Here is a 20,754-nt window from a genome sequence, read left to right as displayed (position 1 = left end):
TGGTGAACAAAGTAGTACATTCTAGCTTTCTTTAAATATTTAAGTAGTGTTTTCTACTTGTGATCTTATCGTGTTGTGATGTTTAAGGTAAGGTATATTACTCATTGTGAATCTCTGATATGAAAAATATAAAAAATATATGTTTCTTTAATGTTTATGTTCTTGCCTCACACCTACCCCTGCATCAGTATTGTCAGACATTAAAATAACTTGAATTAGAAATTGTCCGTCTTTTCCCCGATTGTGTAATTAGCTTTTATAACGTATAAACAGTGATGATTTCCTTATCAAAAATCCCATCATAGTAGATTTAATTGCATTTTTGGCATATTACATGTGGGCTATTTGTTGTTATTATGAGGTAAGCTATCGTTATTATTCACTATTAGATTTAATGAACGCTATTTGCAGCTATGTAGCAAAGTGCTAACAAAGGAAGACCTTTTTTTTTTTTACTGGAAATTGTAAACTATAGCCAACATTGACAGCTTGACGGGAAATAATACGATGATTAGCTAGACTACCTCCTACCTCCTAATCGCCATTAAACTTAAAAGTTTAACGTCTGAGATTTACGAGCTACCGAGATACTAGCCTATTTATAGATAAAGATAGTTATCAGTGTATTATGACTTTAACGGTACTCTCTTTTTCCTTACAGGAAAAGCTGTTCACTTCCGTGTAAACAATGACTTCAAGAAGTGAACAGCTTCTTTCACAAACATCTTTCGTCTTTCACAACGGACTACCAACTAAACCACTACACAGCCTAATGTTTAACTAGCTCTATTAATGTTTCAGATTGATTTTCTCTAGATACGGAGATTTTGGTAAATGTAGCCGTGCATTCTCGATTTAAAAATGAGTCAGAAAGGAAAAAAAAGTCCGTGGGTGTAAGACATGGGGCATCCCTTATCAGCAAAAGTGAAACACCCACATCTACATAAACAATACAGGCAGCAAATAAAGACTTCAGAGCGGCCGATGAGTTTGAGGAAGGAGGATACAGCTAATGAAATCACAACGGGCTTTTTTCATGAACAGCAGGTAGGAATGCCTCAGTAGCTGGGGCATAACAGCCCAAAGCTGAATGCACACTGTTGTTAAAATTCGCCTTGTTATTAGCTACTACTTCTGTAAGTTATGTTTGACTCGTTTTAAGAGCTTGCTTTTGTTTCGGTGTGATTTATTTATTTAGATAACTTTTCTTTCCCTATATGTATAGGAAAAGGAAGCCTATCTTTAATGTAGGAATGTTTCCTATTTGATAATGAATTTAGCAGTGTTGTTGACAGAACACTACAGTTTCTACAGTTTTTAAATCATTAATGTGAACCTAACTTACATTAACTTCTTTCAAGTACTTATTTTATTGGTATTGTGAGACAGAGTGAGACAAATAAATAGACATCAAACCTACAGTATATTGATGATGTTCTGCAGGACTGCTTTTGCAATTTCAGCACCGTGGGAACCAAAGCAGAACAATAATTAATGTGCTTTTTATGGCACTTTTCACCATGTAATAAGTGGAAATACTTTGAGGTTTGAATTTCCAAGTTCCATGTAACTGGTGGGTTGTGCTTTGCTTTGTCATGATAGCATTTACATTCTGGATGTTTTCTTTTGATATTGACTCAGTTGTGTCATTATCTTGCTATAGCAAACGGGTTTTTCCATAATTGTATGTTGTTATCCTCAAATCCTTAGATAAACAACCAAAATGTACATTTTACCTCAAACAGCAGAGTAAAAGTATATTCATGTAGGCTACTGTATGTCCATATAGGGCTTCTGGTAATGTTAAGAAATGATTGATAATCAGTTTCATTCAGGATTATGGCCTCTGACAATCCTGAAAATTAGATTATTGTGACTAAACAACTACTGTGCTGCACGTTTTGTGTTCTCTTTGTCCATCCTTTTTTACTAATTTGTTGTTTTCATGTTTTTTTAATATTAATGGTTTTATTCTTATTGTTCTTTGCTCATTTTTCCAAAGTGTTCAAAATTCAAAGTGCTTGGAGTGTTTAACTTTTGACTGAAGCACGTGATGCGGACATAAAATCAACGAGTTGTTTCTCACAATCTTAGTACAATCAAAAGAAACGTGATCATGAGATTCGCCATAATCGAGAAGTCCTTGCTTCTGTGATGATGTGCTTAAACATGTTTGTTATTCTCTCTTTGTTCAGTTATGTTAGGTGCCATCTAAAGTCCACACCAGACCTTTACTGATTTTTCAGGGCTTATACTGATAGTGGTTATTAGAAGTTCTTGAGACCGATGACCAATATTTGTAACTGATATGCATTCACAGTAAAAATGACATGTCACAATCACTAAGTTTCAGTAATGTCAGTTTTTGATTTAAAACATGTGATAGGATGTAAAGCTTTTATTTATGAATAACTACACAAATTCTTTACCCATTACCAAAAATGAATATTGCTTTTACTTGCATGATGTCTAGCCACTCTGATGCAGTGCCTATAAAAAGTAATTCCCTTGGATGTTTTACCCTTTTATTGATTTTATAAAAAATGTTAGAAATTTGGTTTTTGATTTTTCATTAGGAAAGTTTTAGTGGGCCCTGAGGCTTACCCAGTTGAAAACCAATGATGTGAATATACTTTGGTGCATTGCTTTGCAGGTTTAGCTTGTTTGCAACATGGTTACTAGAAGTGTAGCAACGGCTTATCTAAGGCAACGTGCAGATGTATTTGCTGCCATGCCTGCATCCTGTTAAAGTGTTACTCAGAAGCCTGATGTCTTCTTAAGAACTACTTCATATGTGTGTGTGCTTAAGCAGGGGAGCTTGTGTGTGTGTGTGTGTGTGTGTGTGTGTGTGTGAACAGCACAAGAATGAGGAAACTGCACTCTAATATGTTAGTTGTTTTCAATAAGGTCAAATCAATAAGGAATATGCTGAATTGGAGCCAAGCCATGGTTACAGAAGGAGTGTCAATGTTTTTTTCTTACAAACATTTTTTTCTGTCTCATCATGCTTGCCATTCCTTCGTCCGAGTGAAATGGCAACCCTGGAATTCACATCTTGTTTTCCTCATTATGTGATGACTCCTGTTGACGGTAACAAAGATTGCAACATCTGTCAAAATCCCTTTCCTTTCTGCCTCAGGTCTCAATGGACTTGGACTTTTTTCTAGTGTTGCTAGTTTTGTTTCAGCCATCAGTAACGGGTAAGTAGAATTTTTAATGTATGAAATACAACACATAGAGTGTAGTTTTATGAATATGCATAATTAGTTGTTGCTAGTTTTAATTGAAATACAAGTCTAGCACAAGCAAGTTACATGGTCTGATGAGCACAATTTGATATTTCAAATATATCTAAGCATGCATATTGTGGCTATATGTTGAATTAATATAAAGTTATCATTATTTTGTATTTTCTTCCAGCTGTCCTGTTAACTGTGGAGGCAGGACAAACCAAGTATGATTCAGAGTATGGAGGAGATGTTGTCCTGGGCTGCAGCTTTAAGCCTAAACTGTCCACTCCTCGTGCTGAGCTAAAGGTGACCTGGCTCCGAATGGACTCTCCCATGCCTCGGGATATTTACAGCATGGATAATTGGAAGGAGCAGTTACAGTTCCAGGATCCTGACTATCAGGGCAGAGTGAAGCTTCTCACTGAGGAGGTGAAGGACGGCTGGGCCAAGTTACAGGTAAGTACGTGCAGGGGCATGTTCTGATTTACATTTAATTTCTAGGTGATGGGTTATTTCTCGTCAGTTTCCTTTTAGTGTTTTGTTAACTTGTGAGGGCTTGTCTTCTTTTCACCCTTTTGGGAATTTCTAATGTAGGGTGAAATTCCCGAGTGTATAGGAAATGGGATGGTTTGTGAACTGCAGTGTTTTCTTGAATTAGTACACCATTGTTTTTATCCTGCCAGACTGATAGCATAAGTAAATGTTTCTCTTAAATGTAGAGTTTTGTTTGGTTATTCTTTTATTACTTAAATAATCTAAAATCAGAATGAGTGGTGTTATTACTCTAAAGCCTGATGTATACTTCTAATTTAAAGCAGCACCAAAGCCTCCCCTTGTGTCCAAGTAGTCCTGAATCCTTCACAGAGGCCTACGCCAACGTGCACCTCTTCAAAAATGTAACCATGTGCCAAAATGATACAGATGTTATCAGGCGTATTGTGTGCACTCTGCTGTGAGATAATGGCTGCAAATGGTGACAGACCTTGTTAATTCTTCTTGACGGAATCTGAAAATATCAGACGTGCATTTTCTCATTCATGTCTCTCTCAGTAGGTGAAAAAGAAAAACAAAAAAATCCCCATCCTTTGCTCCAGCTGATTCAGCAAGCCATACTTCCCTTCTCTTCTAATGGCCCCTCTCTTTTCTTGTTTGTAATGACTGCAGTATAACCAACTGCTGCTCAGTATTTATCAGCTCCAACTCCAACATGATACACTCAGTTTTAGTTGATATAGTTTCCTGTGAACAAACAAGCAGGAACTATGACAATGAGACTGGGCATAAAATCACACTGATGAGTTGCATTTGGGTAAAGCATTGCACAGCGATGCAGACATACCAGCGCAAAAGTATGAGGGGACTCGAGATGGCATTGGCCACAAGGGCATAAAATTAACAGAGAAGCACAAACCAGGCGTAAGTATGAATAACCCTAGCCATTCACATTATTCAATAAGTATGAATTTGTGCAGCAGAATCCCAGCATCCCCAGTGTTTGGGAAACAGAAACACTGGAGAAACAGAATGAGGGACTGCACAGCACAATCCTTGATCTTAATATGGATGAAACATGCAACAGGATAAATAATGTGATATATGCTCTCCTTTTGTCTTCCTACAGATCTCCAGTTTGCAAATCAGTGACTCTGGGATGTATCAGTGTGTGGTGCAGACATCAGAAGGAGCTGATTACAAAGAAATAAAATTGTCAGTGAAAGGTTAGGCCAAACTATTTTACAGCTTGTAACTTTATTTTCTGTAATGCCTTCAGGAACTTTGTGCTGGGAAAGGGGTTCCTCATTTGGTAACATCTGGTCATTTCTGGACAGTTACAGTACTCCTCATTGTGAAAATGAAACTAAGAACAAAATTACTCAATTTTGTAAAGAAACCTCAAACTGTCTGTGCTTGTGTCTTACTATTGTGCAATATCCCGTTCTCAAACAAAGACCATTTTACAGTATTGAATTGAAATAATACATTAGTGCAGAAGGTATGCAGGGATGATGATTAAGGGATGAGGGCTGAGGAAAAGGACTGAGGGATAAAGCGATAAAGGTAGAGATGGAGGTATGAGGGATAAAGAGAGAGATCATGGGAATAGGACAGGGATTTGTGATTAAAGGATGCAGGTAGGGGTTAAGGGATGAAGGGATGGAGGTAAGGTTCAAGGGGTGAAGGGTGATGGAGATAGGGATGAAGGTAGGGGTTAAGAGATAGAGGTAAGGGATGAGGAAGGGTATCAAGGGATAAAGGTTAAGAATAGGGGTTGGGGGATGAGGATTGGGGGTTGGCTATAAAAGCAGGGATGTGGGATAGGGATCAAGGGATGAAGGCTAAAAATAGGGATTGAGGGATTAATTGATGAGATTAGGAATCAGGGGAGGAAGGGATAGGGGTATGGGTAGAGAGGTTAAGGGATGTAACTAAGGGACAGGGGGTGAGGATAGAGGGAGAAGGGGATGGGGGTAAATAGAGATTGAGGTATTGAGGGATGAGGTTAGGGTTCAAAGAAGGAAGGGGCTGGGGTAGGGTTAGAGGGATGAAGGCAGAAGAACAAGGGAAAGGGAGAAATGGATGAAGGTGGATGAAGGTTATGGTGAGAGATGAAGAGTTGAGGGTATGGATTGAAAGAAGCAGTTCAGGGAGCAAATGGAAGTTGAAAGAACTTGTAAGGTGAAGACTCTAGGTAGGGAAGCCATCTCCTTGGGCTGTAATAGAAGGAGTGATGTTTCCTGTAATTGGAAGGGATGAAGAGGCTCTTTGACTGCAGGACCTTGAGTTTGAACCCCGGCCTTCCAGTTGAGAGATGAATAACTGCGAAATCATTGCTAACCAAGCCTTCTCTCTTTCCATTCTTCCCCAGCACCTTATAAAGCAGTCACTAAGGACATCCAGAAAGATCCAAAAGGGGATGGTGTGCTGCTGACCTGCCAGTCAGAGGGATACCCTGAGTCCTCTGTTATGTGGAAGGATGGTTACATGAAGAAACTCTTTGCCAATACAACTACCTTATCAACAACGGAGAAGCTCTTTAGAGTTACCAGTCAGATTCGTGTACCATCATCAGACAAAATGAACTACACGTGCAGCTTTGGAAACGATGGACAGTCTGCAACATTTCAGATTCCAGGTACTTTTTCCTTAAGATTTTTCAACAAGACAGCAGAAGTTGCAGTAGCATTTTTTAGGTCAGGGCAGTAGAAACTTTTCTTACTAAGGGCCACATGGAGAAAAACAAGTAAGGATGACTGGGCCACTTTGATATACCTCAACTTTAGTGTATTAGAGTTGGTGAAATCTAATCAAGTATAGGTTAAGATATGCTAGGTGACTGACCATCCTTAAAGAAAGAATACAGCCTTCATCAAAGATTTCCTTTGTAGCTGAAAAGAAAACAGCATATGAATTGGGGTGACCAATCAGATTTTAGGGGGTCCTTGAATTAACACCTGGTTAGGACAAGAACAGTGCTCCATAAAGCAGAGAGGGGTGGTGCTGATCAGACACAAAACAAGCAAACTCCACAAAGAAGCCAAACATTATAGGACTATTAGTGCTTGAATATTATAAGTATGATATGCTTTGTAATTCAGGGCAGATAGCAAAGCAAAAGAGAATGATTTGTGCTTCTATTAGCTGCTTTTTTGTCTTTAATCATCAGGGAGTTATGAACCAAGATTATTTTTTGATATGTTCACCATGAACTCTGGTTTCTCAATTTAGCCATGATAAAAGCCCTCAAATTAATTCTTATCATCAAAATGTTTGTTTACAGAATAAACATAGAAGCACTGTCAAATGTCGGAGCTAAGTACAATACAACCAAGCAAATGCTTTGTTTTGCATATCTCATTTTAATTTTAGAATTTCAAATGTCATTATTCATAAGTCTTCCCCTATGTTCTTCTATGTACTCTGTACTAAAACAAGAAAATGAAATGATCAGCAAACACAATAAGTAAGCCTGTATCTTTCTGTATATGTGTCATTGTCTTGACTGTTTTTTCCCCCATAATGACAGCCTCTCTTTTCCCAGTCATCCTCATCTAGCATGAAATCAATCACATCATATAAAGGCAAAGTTATGAAGCACAATTACCTAAAAACTGGAAATATAGCATCATCACTTGTGAAGTTATCCCCACGCACTGCAGTTTCCTATTGTGCTCATATTGTAATAGAGGCTTCTCCTCTCAGCCTAGATCAAACATGATTACTAACAAAGAGGGGATTTATCACATATGAGCAATTCAGCTCTTGAAAACAGTTTTTTCCTCTGTAACTGCTGAGACTGTAGGTGTTTGGGGTTGACTTTAAAAGCTTTGGCAGCATGTAGGAGTGCTTTTATTGCACATATTACAGGGTGTTGACGTGTGACTTCCTGGATGTATTTCTAGGCTGTCGAGTTTGTGCATACAAGTGTGCAAAAGATTTTTTTTTTTCTCCTAGAGCACAAACTGTTATCAGGTGTTACAGTTGGGCAGATTGTTGAACAACAGACTGTTGTAAAGCTAGATTGAGAGAGTTGGGGTTAAATTCAACATTAAAATCATCAGTCATATAAAGCTTTAAAACTACTAAACCAACAAGTTATTTTAAAAGTTGTGCTTTTCAAATTGTTGACCACTAAGGGGAAGTTTACACCAGCCTTTGGTATATTTGGTTATTTCCGTAGTGGTCAAAAAATAAGGAAAGAATAGGTTTAACTCCTGTGTTGTGAACATTTATGAGGTTTTGATGTAGGAACTCTTTTCCTTCTTCTTTTTTGCAGATGAAATACGTGTTCCGGATGGAAACAATGGTGCTGTCATCGTTACTTCGTGTATTGGAGTGATACTGATTGTCATTGTCGCTGCAGTTCTCGTGTATCGACATCAGAATGGTAACTAAGTTATTTTTTTACTACTTTGTCTCATCATTTTCAGCCATTGGCTGACTCAGGATGTTTTAGGGGCACAGTGGGACGCAAAAAGATGTGGGAAAAGTTAGGAAAACCTGGTTGGGATTAAGTATTTTTTTAATGTGTATATCAGAGACAAGGGTGCTCTCTTTGTACAGTGTTTGGTTTCGAATCAGTGCCAATTGAAAAAGTTACTACATATTTGTTATAAAACAGATGAATGATGACCTTTGACATTTGATTGCAAAGATTCACAAGTGAGGATATCAGTGAAAATGAACTTTATACCAAGGAGCCTTGTCAGGGTGTTGGAATCAACTAGGATGTCCTTAATGCATAGCAGCATAAGAACAGATATGCTGTGTTCCCTTTATATGTGGATGACACTGCCATTCAGAGGTCCACACCTACACAGCGTCAGGCTTTCTGTCGCTTCAAGGAAGTCTTTTATATTATACAGGAAACTCTGCGTGAGTTGTCTAGTTTTGAAACCTGCAGAGAAAAGGCTTCTTGCTGCCACTTTTGGGCCTCTGATTGATTATGATGATGTTTCATACATACATGTATCCTCTCAAGGCCTTAAATCTTTGGATACTGTACACAATGGGGCACTGAGGTTCATTACCAATCTAAAGACTCCTGCAGCAAAACTTGTGTCTTGGGGAGCTGGTCTATTAAAACATTTTTACTATACTATTACAAGTAGATTAGAGGAGGACGCATCGGGTTGAAGATGTTTGTGACTAATGACTCCTTGTCCTGTGACTTGCTATCAGTTGATCTGTTTGTAACCACTATGATTCATGTCTGTTACTCTGTTAAATGTGCTCCCGACTGTCTTGGCCAGGACAGGCTTGAAAATGAGATTCTTGATCTAAGTGGGGTTTTCCAGATTAGATACATTGAAATAAATAAATGAAAAGAATCCAGGAATCAGTGCACTACTGAAGCAGTTGTCGCTCAGCTAGCGATGCATATCTCTAGGATTTTATGAAGCTTGGTCAGAGGAAGAAAGGGCACTTTGTTGTGTATTACTCACTTAAAGGGCACCTTAGAGGGAAATTTATCACATTTTTACTTCTGGACTGGCACTCTAGAAGGCACTTCTTTATATTTTATGTTCCATAAGGACATCCAAAAGATTTTTTTATTTCAAACATGAGGTTATAAGGCTCCTTCTGATGTCTAGTCTTACAAAGATGGTTGATTAAAAGTTTGGGGGATGTTTAGTGGACTTGTCCAGCACCCCATGTGGTTAAAGTTGTCTTAATTAGTAATCATATAAGTAAATTTGTTTTTCATGAATCTGAAGAGACTGCCAGATTTCATGTTTTCAGACATAGGTGGACGATGAACAAAGGGCTTGCTGATTTCACATTTTATGGGTCTGTAGATTCTCCTGATACCAAATTATATGCGCAAAAATAATTAAAAGTGCATTTTGATGTTCCCTTGATAGGTGTCACAGTCTAGGTTTGATTTACTGTGTTCTTGAGTTCCCCAGTGTTCCCTGTGTTTATTCTGTTTATTTTGTGCTTTATGTTGTATCATGTTCCCGTGTTTAGTTGATTACCTTTTGTGATTCTTCTTTTCTTGTATTGTTCCTCAGTTTCCCTCCACTGTAGCCGCTTCCCAAGTTGCTTATAGATCGGTCCCAGATCCTACGGATTAGCTCGAACCGGAAGTAGTTTCCGATCCGCCATCTTGACGGCTGTGCCAAAGCCCTTACAGGGTTTTAAGACTCAAGCCATAAGACCGAGGACTGAGATTTCAAGACCGATGAGCAAAGACACATCACAGCAGGCTTCCCAGAACTCTTTTTACTCAGAGGCATGCCCCCTTATTGGATATTTCTCTCTGATTGGACGCTGCTACACAGTGGATGTCAGTGAAACTTTACAGCACCAGCAGAGATAAATGATGGAGGAGAAACAGAGTTTATTACAGACGATAAACAAACTCAACAGACTCTAAACAGAATATAAACATTAGAAGTTTAAAAGGCTCAATAACTGATGGGCTGGGATTTAAAATAAGTGTTTGAAATAAGCATTTACAGTGAAATATTGAGAATAAATAATAAAATCAATAATAAAGAGTGAATCAATGGAGTTTAATATTTGATTAGTTTTCTGATTCACCTTCAAACAAAACATGTTAAAAGCTCATAAAATCTAAAGATTCAGATATAAATCTTCCTTTTCCCACCAAACACTGACAACATTTAGAGGGTTTTTTTCTACACTCAGTCCATCATAGCCTTAATTTAGTCAATATCTTTTGCTCAGTGTTATTGTCTATTTAGAAATTTCTGTTTATTAGATTATGAAGAGAATTAAAATCAGACAGCAGCAGTCTGTCTGATTTTAAGAAGCAACACATTTAAATCATAGCAGTATTAATAAAGTTTCTATCAGTCTGATAGTGTCAGATCTGATCAACCTTCACACTGAATAATGTGAAGGTAGAAAGAATAATTTGCAGGTAGAAAGAGCCCGCATGTTTTTTGATATCAAAAAGTAGTTGCAATGATGTTAAAAACGTCTCCACTCTGTCTAAACAGCGTCTAGATTTAATAGAAAAGTGAAAGGTGAAAACATGTAATTTGGATGTCGTTGTAAAGACGTCTCTGTAAAGATGTCGCTGTATGGTCATATTTTTAACCACTATTATTGGGCTAAAATTGGTCTACATCAGGTGGACAGAATAATTTAATAATCTTCTACAACTATCTTTTTTCTAAATTCAGGGTTATGATGGACCGAATGTAGAAAAAATCCTCTAAATGTTGTCAGTTTTTTGGGGGAAAGGGGAGATTTATATCTGATTCTGTTGATTTTATGAGCTTTAAACATGTTTGATGTTTGAAGGTGAATCAGAAAACTAATCAAATATAAATTCTATACTGATTCAGTCTTTACCATTGATTTTATTAAATATATTTTCAATATTTCACTGTAAATGCTTATTTCAAACACTTTTTAAAATCCCAGCCCATCAGTTCATGAGCCTTTTAAAACTTCTGATGTTTACTGCAGGTTTCTCTTCATGCAGGGCTTTTCTAATCCCTGTAAATGCCAACATCTGTTAATTTATGGAGACACAATCAGCTGTTTCTGCCTGCTGACAGCTGATTGATGATCAGCTGATTGATGATCAGCCGGCACCGTCATCATAAACTGACGTCGCTTCAAGTGACGCTGCACAGATAAGAACGTCCCGTGGACGGTTAATCATCTGTCTTATGGCTTCAGTCTTCCGCGTCGATTCCTCGGTCTCTCCATGAGTCTTTGGTGGGCGGAACTAAGACTCAAGGAAAAGACTCAAGCCAAAGACTCAAACTTTATAATAAGAGAAGTGAGACGCACCCTGTGACTGCCCTCACTAGGTTCACCTGAGTCTCGTTTACCACACCTGTCTCTCCTTGTCTAATCACTCCCTGTGTATTTAGGTTCTGTGTTTCCTCCTGTCTGTTGTCAGTTCATTGTTTGCTGTTGGATGTTTGCTGCTGCATGTGAAGTCTCCCTTGTGTCTGGATTTTTGTGAACTAGTTTGTTATTTTTGTAAAGTAAGTTTAGTTGGAGTTTTTCCCTTTGGATTTTTGATCATTAAAAGTATTTTGTTTTATATGCATTTGGGGTCCTCCGTTTTGAGTTTTTTGCATATGTGACAATAGGATAAGGGAAGTCAAGACTTTAACCTTTTCCAGTTAGATACTTGCCAAAAAAGTTCTAGTAATTTCTCCAAAATCTCCTACATCTCTTTCAGTTGATAAAGTGGCAAATAGCAGTCTATGTTTTACACAAAAGTGACAGACTGCGTTTTTCCTCCCTATATGAGGCCATGATGCACTGGACTGCAGTGCATTTGTGAAATTATTACCTGATATCTTCTCTAACAAAGAGACAGTCTGTCAGTCTGCAGCCTGTGAGGCAGAGTGAGAGCAAGACGAGGTCACTGAAAGGCTGGATATCCCATCAGGATGTGCACTGATACCTGCAGGAAATAGGAATGGATAATCCAGTTGTTTTCTAAGATTCAAACTGCTGTATTTCCAAGTGTCATAATCTACAAAAGAAAAAATGATTAAACAGAACAGAAGGTTTTAAAAGACCTACCTGCACTTGCTTAACAAACAAGCATGAAAAAATGGTCCTTAATCTCATACAGATTTCATTGATTCAGCTCTAAGCCACCTTTTTTTGTTGAACCAGCACAACAATTTTTGTCCTGTCAGTAAGAAATGCATAAATTCAGCAGTAAGACTTGTTTTTGTTGTCAAAGAGACACATGTTGAGTCAAGTCATGTGGCTGCTAAAAAGAGGAAGTGTTCTTGAAGCGGTACAGAAAATAGGTATATAATTTGGCACCGTAATGTAGTCTGCTTTGTTAAGCGGGACTTTTGTCAGCATGTGACTCATGTTTTTCATGTCAGAGTGACTTTGCATTTTGGACATTACATGTGTCACAACCAGCAGATTTGGAAACACCAAGTAAGATGTTGATGTGTGTGAGAGGGGGAATTTGTTAATGCATGGGTGATTTTTCAGTATAACTAATGGCACCATCATATCAAAAGTTGTTTAACAGCGCGTTTATTTCTAGTGATTGTGTGAAAATGATAAGAGGTCTTGCTTCGGTTACAGAAGCAAAAAATATTTGAGGGTATTTTGAAACTGGTTCCGTTTCGAAACCTTTCTTGTCAAACGTGATGTCAAAGTATTCAGTGTGCAAGGTCAAAAAGTTTTGACTTGGAAACGCGTCAAAAATCCCGCACATTTATCTACCATTTCTATTTGTTTTGCCTCAGTTTAAGTCTTGCTGAGTTTTTCTTGAGCTCGATGAAGATCTGATGAGTAAAAAAAAGCGGTGGGGTTCAGTTCATTTCAGTGTGGAAAGGGACCAAAACAACTGGTTTGTCCTGTCTCAATTTTGCCTTCTTCTTTTAGGATGCCAATGTTATTGATGATGACAGTATTGAGATTTCATGATGATGTTGACTATTGCTCCAGTGCTTTGGTGAGGATGATAGCAGCACCTGTGTCCAGTCAGACTCGAAGGACATCCTAATGTCATTCTCCCCTAGTGTTATAACTCTTAAATGTATGCTACTTTGGACAAAAGTGAAACTGTAACTCACTTCAGGAAGACAACTTGGGAGCTGTAGTGATGTGTCGTTTGGTTCTGAGGGCCAGCTCCCATTTGAGAGTTGGTTTCCTTAAAGAGTTTTTTGGGAGCCAAAAGTTTGGCTCTTATTACGGAGCTATCCAAATGATATGTAGTATGCTGCATTCGGGCTTTCTATAAAGACCAGGATGGGAGACATGCATAGCCTTCATCTGAACTTTTATTGACTTCTTTTCACTGTACATCAATACATCCAGTCAATCCTCTATTTCCTACCCCTTATCCCGTTCCTACTCATACACACTCTCACTACATGATACACATCTCTAAAAAGAGCTGGAATTTCTATCACTATGAGTGAGGCTGGACAGACATTGGCTGTGAAAATCAGAGGTGTGCAAAGAGCCAGACCATTGTACTCAAGTAAAAGTACCGTTACTGTGGTTGAGATTTACTTGAGTAGAAGTAAAAGTACTGATTTAAAAACTGTACTCAAAAAAAAAACATAAAAAAGTAATTTGAGTAAATGCAATTAGTTACTTTCAACCTCTGATGAAAATGTATGCAAGAAAATGGTTTACTGTGCCAAACCATGCCAAGCTGTACTGCTTTAATATGAAAAAATAAATATATGAGCAGGTTAAATGATTTCAAATCAAAACTGTTTAAATCAGTCGCCCAGGATGTGCCGCCGTCCAAACATAGCAAAAAAGTGTTGCTTTAAAACAGTCTCTATTCTCTCCAAGTTCAGCACCACTTTACTTAGCTGTGTAAATGTTTTTTTGTGTTTATATATTGATTGTTATAAACCAAAAGCATTCTGTTTTTTTTTTTCACAGGGTGCAGAAAAGGCAGCACCAGGAACATTATGGTAAATGGAGGAAGCAAGACTGTTTTACCTGTTTTTTGTGAGTCAAAACACATCCTTACTATTTACTGCACTTATTGTACATTACCATAATTACCTCTGTGTATATGGACCCATTAAAAAAGATAATAGTCACAGTAACAGGAAATCCACACATATTACTATAGATGGAGCAGCACACTGCAAAAAGACACTCAACAAGTAAAATTTGCTCTTATCATTTGCAGATCGTTTTATTTATTAATTCAATGCATGCTTTTATGGGTTTTAAAGATGAAAACAAGAGGATTATATAGTTTGTTGAGTGAACAGATTAAAATAAGTGTAATTAGACATTTCTGACTAACATTACACAAATGAACTTTCTAAGATTTTAATTTTTTGCAGTACAATAACAGCAACAAAACTCCTTGCAGGATAAAGGAATGGTTTTGGGAAGCTTTATAGATACTGCTGTTTCCAAGCACAGGGTAGTACTGTTCTGAAATTTGCTACATAAACTTAAAATAAAAAACAAATCCAGGGTCTCTGTTGATGATGCATTTGTGAATCTGGAAGCTCTCACTGCAGGGAATTAGACATGACACAAGCAAATTTTATTCAGAAATTGTTTTAAGTGTATGCATTTAAAGCTTTACACCTGAAAATGTGTCAAAAAATGTGCCTATGTAATCATTTACCATCATCATGCTGTCTGCTGAGGTCTATTTTATGACACTGACTCACACTCAGTTTGTTCTCCTGAATACAGAAGTATAAAGATCCCCTTTTCTTTGAATTTGTACTTAATTTAATACCTCAGTTTTGTGTTGTATTTTTTCATTTCAATTTGATGGATGTGGACAGATAAGTAGACTAAAGTTTTGATTAACTGCTCACAAAACCATATTTTTTCCCTACAGGCTTGCAAATGAGTAAAGAAAATGAAGAGGAGAGAACCATTTTTAATAAAGGTAAGAGAGTCTGAAGATGTTATGAACTTGATTGCAGTTTAGAATAGGTGAGAAGGGCTTATTTATATAAGTAATTAACCTCCTTTTTTACCATGTGGTGTTTTTCCATGCAACAGTCAGATAAATTAGGTTAACTGCCAAAGTGAATGTATAGAAAAGAAGCAATTGACACAGCGATTAGGTAACCTATTTTACAGTCTATACATAGGAAATTAATCATCTGTAGTGACACTGGAGATGGTGTGTTGATCTTTTTAACTTTTTAAATTTGTGTTGGCTGGAATTTTTGCAAAACAAAGCCCCACATAAGTAAGAATTCCTGGAAAAATATATTATGGACTGTCTTGTTTTTCTTCTTGTTTTCTCAGTTTTTGACCCCTTTTCACTGATTGATTGAATGTGATCAATCTGAATATAATCATGTCTGTTGTGCTCTGCAGGCAGTGTTGAGGAAAACCTGAAGGCGTTTGTGAAAGCTTATTACTTGGACCTTTCCTTCACTGAGAGGCCGAGACAGTACTGGGAGGCTTTCGGTATGGAGATGCTGCCTTACAGCCTGAAAAACAAGTGAGTCACTATTTTCCACAGAGCTACTCAGAATGCCTGACTCATTTCCAAAAAATATGATCTTTATTGTAAACCTTTAAAATGTGTTTAGTTGGTTCATTTTTCTTTCCGGAAAAAAACAATGCACAAACTTTTTTATTTAAGTGATTGAGGATACTAAATCCTGCTGTGTGTGCATTGCTTTAATTAGACATTAATTTAGGGGCTACAGAATTTTGCAAAGCACAACTTTCAGCTCATTATCAACTAAAAAGCAGTGATTGTTATTTTAAAAAAGCATTTAAAAAAAGCAGTAAATTGCCATTGAGCTGAATTAATTTTGCGACTCTTTGTTATAAATTCTAACGTGGTTCAGGCTTCAAAGCATAAACTATGAGTTCAGACCATTCCAGTTTAATTTTAGTTTTATGTTTTTATGTTTGTGATAAGATGTTACACAATTCATTACATTTAATACCACGGATGCAGGATGATTCAAGAAGAGACATTTAATTCAATAGTGAATACACAATAAGAAAACATTCAATAAAATAAGATACATTACATTATGAATCAATAGAATAGGATGTGGTACAATACAGTATAATAGATTAAAATACAATCACAATACGATAAGATTACGATACAATTACAATAACATACGATAGGATGGGATACAATAGCATGCGAAATGATACCATATATACAAGCACATATATACAATATGATTTGGTGGGGAAGGATTTGATTTAATCACATCTTACCTGTAGGCATGGGCGGCTTCCTGTGACTTTGGGCCCCGGGGCTGGCTTTTTTGAGGCCCCCCTCCCATGAAAAACTGAACTAGATAATTGATATGTAACAGTCTAGATTAAAAATCAAACCACCAATTTCTCAGTGGCCAGTATCTCTTGAAAGTTAAAAGCCATTCTCAATTTGAACAAGTAACAATTTTGGTGTCCAGGAACCACATCCAGTATGCTAAAATTGATTTGAACTAGATTTACAGTCTTTAAAACCAATTTTCAAATATTTGTCCTCAACCACCAGGAGAAAACATAAACTGACAGTGACATTTAAAAAAGCCCAAAATCCAGAACATCCGGGATGATACAAAACACATGCTCTGTTCTCATGCTTTCTTTAATCGACCTGATCACAGTCAGGTCTCCTCAAGGACTTCTGCCTGCTCAAATCAAACAGCACACAACAGAGAAATCACACTTTACTGTTAGAGGCTTCAGGGTTTAAATGTTCCAGTTTCCAATCATTACAGGGGATCTAATACTTTCCTGGTCTGATTTGCGGATCATTTTGGACAGTTTCTTTCTTTAAAGCACCATATTTAAAATCAAAAAGAATAAAAGGAAATGAAATTAATGTTGAAAACACTGACTGTTAATTGCTTATTAAAATGATACATTAGATTTGTGTACTGCTTTGAGTTGGGGGGGGATTTCCTCACCTCAAATATCGTATGATAATTACCTTTCTCAGAATGACATTGATATGGAACATTATGATATGGTACAATAGCAAACAATATGATACAATGATATGATAGTGTATAACATGTTGCACTGTGATATGAGGCATTGCCATACTATATCATATGCTGTGTGTTATGCTGCATACAGTATGAAACAGTTTGATACAACAAAGTTGAATATGGTATGATAATATACCTTTTATCATCTTCTTAGGGAATTCTGTCCCCAGGTGCTGCACACATGTATCTGCCTCTATAGTAGGAACTATCAAAAAACATAAATTAATCAAAAAACATCCCCATTTAAACAAAGAAATACAAATTGCTGAAAAACATCAACAGCATATTGTACATTACTGGTGTTAAATACAGTATGATAAGTTAAACACATCAGGACAAGATGAAAACAACATAAAGAAGTTTCAAACCCCCTTTAGCCTTAAGTGACATGATTTAAAATTGTAATTGTTGGGCAAAACAACTTTAAAATGTTTTGTAGAATGTGTCTTTAGTCTCACATTGCTCTTTTTTTCTGTGTATTTCAGTGAGGGCCAGCCTGTGAATCTCCAAGCTCTAATCCCAGAGGCAGGAGAGACACTTCTTCTCGAGGGATCTTCGGGGAGCGGGAAGACTATTTTAGCCCACTTCCTGGTTTCCTCTTGGACCGAAGGTCCCACACATGCCTTCCCAAACCTCCTCGACCTCAGCGCCGTTCAGCTTCTTCTTTATATGGACTGCAGCGAAGCGAAGGGGGACTTGTTTCAGGAAATAACCACTCAACTCTCCATCAAGGAAAAGATGGCAACAGAAGAGGAGCTGAGGACTTTATTGAGCCGCTCCAGTGAGACTCTTCTGTTGCTGGACGGATACAGAGAGGGGAACCAGAGTTTTGATGAGTCCTTGAGGACATTTATGGGTGAAAGAGGAGGATGCAGGCTTCTGGTCATGGCCTGCACTGGACACTGTGACACGCTTAGGGGGACAGTTGGGACAGGACGGGTAGTCAAGCTCCAAATGGAGACTGTATAGCAGTGAGCTTGCAACCAAAAAGAGACATTAAGCACTTGTTAAACATTTTAGTAACGTAGACATTTCATACTCTTTTTTTACTGTTTCATTTTGTTAACCTACCCAGATATGCTACAGAACTTGTTAAATTCAGCATTTGTAAGATGCACAATAAAAACTGCTTTTGTATTCTTTTAAAAACAGCTGTGAACATTATCTTATAATGGCTAAACATGTTTCACCCTTGCAGCAGCATTGAGGTCATAGAAACTCTTCATTTTAATCTGTGCAATCCGCGATGAAACTCCTGTGAATCAAAAAAAAATCTTGGATAGATCAGGTAGCTGGAAATGATCACTGCTGTTGCTGTTCTGTATCATTCTGAGAGAAAACGAAAGGTCAACATCAGGGTCGTTGGACTGCAAGCACAGCAGCGTCAATATCTCTCGCCTGTGTGTGAAAAGAGAAGTGACACTGGATATTCCTGTCGAGACAGTCATCTGATTCCAGTAACATCTCATCATAAAAGCTGTTTTTTTTTTCAACTCCAGTAACATCTTAGATCATAGAGGAGATTTCCATTCTGTCAGCACGACTGACTCATCATTATGCTTTTTCTGTATCAGGGATTAATTGACCTAAAAACTGAGTGAGGAAGTGAACATTCTGTATGCTACAAGTTAAAGGCTTTCATACCAAGCCTGAGAGGGCAGACTTAATTTAGGCATAAGGACATATTCAGAGAGTGTTTTTTCTTGGTACTTTTGCTTTTGCTTTAACTTGTGAATTACATGTTCTTTTTCAGTCTTTAAATGAAGGTATATATATATATATATATATATATATATATATATATATATATACACTATATGGACAAAAGTATTTGGCTGCCTGCCCGTTACTCCAACAGGGACTGTAATAGCGTTGCATTCAAACACATGTACTTTGATATGACCCCTTTTTGCAGCCTCCACTCTTCTTGGATGGCTTTCTACAAGATTTTGTAGTGTTTCTGTGGGAACTGGTGCTCATTCATTCTGTGTAGAGCATTTATGAGGTCAGGCACTGATGTTGAATGAGAAGGCTCCAGTTTATCCCAAAGATGCTCAATGGGGTTGAGGTCAGGCAGGTAACGTTCTCCTAGCTTCCACCAAACCTAGACTGGCCCATCTGACTACCATACACAAAAGCTTGATTCATCACTCTGTAGAGCTCCAGCCTCACAGTTTTTGTGCTGACATTATTGCCAGTGGAAGTTCAGAACTCTTCAGCTAAGGAATCAGTGGAGCATTGGTGACTTTTATGCATCATGAGCCTTGTTGAGTGCACAAACTCTAGACAACCCCTACTTCAATAACTGTAGCAATTAGGCCACACTAGTCAAAAAGTCTGGCTATGCCACTGTCTGAGACACAGGGAAAAGTGAGTGCATTCAAAGGGGACATATGCAAAAATCCCTTTTTCAGGCTTTTCTAACAAAAATATGTGCCCCTGGCCTGTCCACAATCCCCTCAAATACCAGAAACATCCATTTCCTTACACCCTCTTTCTCCACCTTTCAGAACATGTGTGCTAAAACAAGCCTTTCTCAGATTTTACCCTCATGATGTCACATGGGGAGTAAGCACTCGCCCCCAGGTTTGGTTGGCCCTCCCCGCTTGGAGGAAAGAGCCACGCTCCTCTCCTGATCTTCCTCTTGGCTGCCAGCTGAGATGCTGGATAGCTCAGTGGGTTACCCTGCTGACTTTGGTTTGGGAGACTGATGGTTCCCAGTCAAGTCTTACTTTGGATAAAAGTGTCTGCAACATTGTAACATCGGGAGTACCACATTCATTTCCTGAGAGGGGTGTGGTCAGGGGAGGAGTAAGACAGCTGATTATCATTTATAGCCACAGAAACGGCTCATTCTGATAAGGGCTGAGACAGAGGGGTTTTTAGACATGCAAAAATCAAAAACTGGAGTGTTTTTTCAGCAACAAACTTCACAGGCATGTTTTGGGGACCTCCTAGAACAATACAAACGTGTCTTGAAAGGGTAAAATATGCCCCCTTTAAAAACAACCTTTAAGGAGCAGCTAATTTCTCTCTGCTGCAGCAAAACATTTGGCTGGATTTCAAGTTTGTGGTGAGGTTATAAATCCTGGTAAATCACAGTATAAACTTTATATTAAAAAGGCTTAAACCTACCTAATCACTCAAAACCCCAGAATTAAGGACCTGTATGAAAATGAAAATATCAATTTTAAGTGGAAAAACCACACTGATGTTTGAATACTACATTTGGCTGATTTTTTTTTTCTTTTAGTTCTTGAAGTTATGGGAGAATCAAGCATGATCCACTGTTTTATTTTCCTGAGACAGCATGAAAATTTTGGTAATTTCTCAAGGAATTACATTGTTGTCATGGGAAAACCAAATAAAGTTTGTGAAGAAGACGCTATCTTGAGAAAAAGACCAAACTGTCCTTGTTATCACATAAAAAAAAATGTTGAATGAAATGTACTGATGCGATCTGCGTAGGGCATCCATACATTACTCACTTTTTTCCACAGTTCGCAATGAAAGCAGCTCTGTGGCCCACTTTTGGGTCATCAGTTGAGAACAACTGCTACAGACAAAAATAATTACTC

At 37.7% G+C, this 20,754-nt stretch overlaps 1 protein-coding gene across 1 annotated transcript; it reads left to right on the top strand.

The window, feature by feature from the left end:
- The first annotated feature begins 673 nt into the window (after nt 1-673).
- On the top strand, nt 674-18,936 carry LOC121525342 (immunoglobulin superfamily member 11-like). The gene is made up of 10 exons (XM_041811279.1): nt 674-1,047; nt 3,140-3,200; nt 3,421-3,686; nt 4,852-4,948; nt 6,097-6,363; nt 8,005-8,115; nt 14,100-14,168; nt 15,031-15,081; nt 15,522-15,648; nt 17,662-18,936. The coding sequence occupies exons 1-10, from the start codon at nt 901-903 to the stop codon at nt 18,143-18,145; spliced, it is 1,680 nt and encodes a 559-aa protein (XP_041667213.1). The 5' UTR covers nt 674-900; the 3' UTR covers nt 18,146-18,936.
- The last annotated feature ends 1,818 nt before the right edge of the window (nt 18,937-20,754 follow it).

This window comes from Cheilinus undulatus, linkage group 17 (genome assembly GCF_018320785.1).
Source record: "Cheilinus undulatus linkage group 17, ASM1832078v1, whole genome shotgun sequence".
NCBI lineage: Eukaryota > Metazoa > Chordata > Actinopteri > Labriformes > Labridae > Cheilinus > Cheilinus undulatus.
Note: the sequence above shows the minus strand (reverse complement) of the source record. Positions and strands in the feature narration are given on the sequence as shown.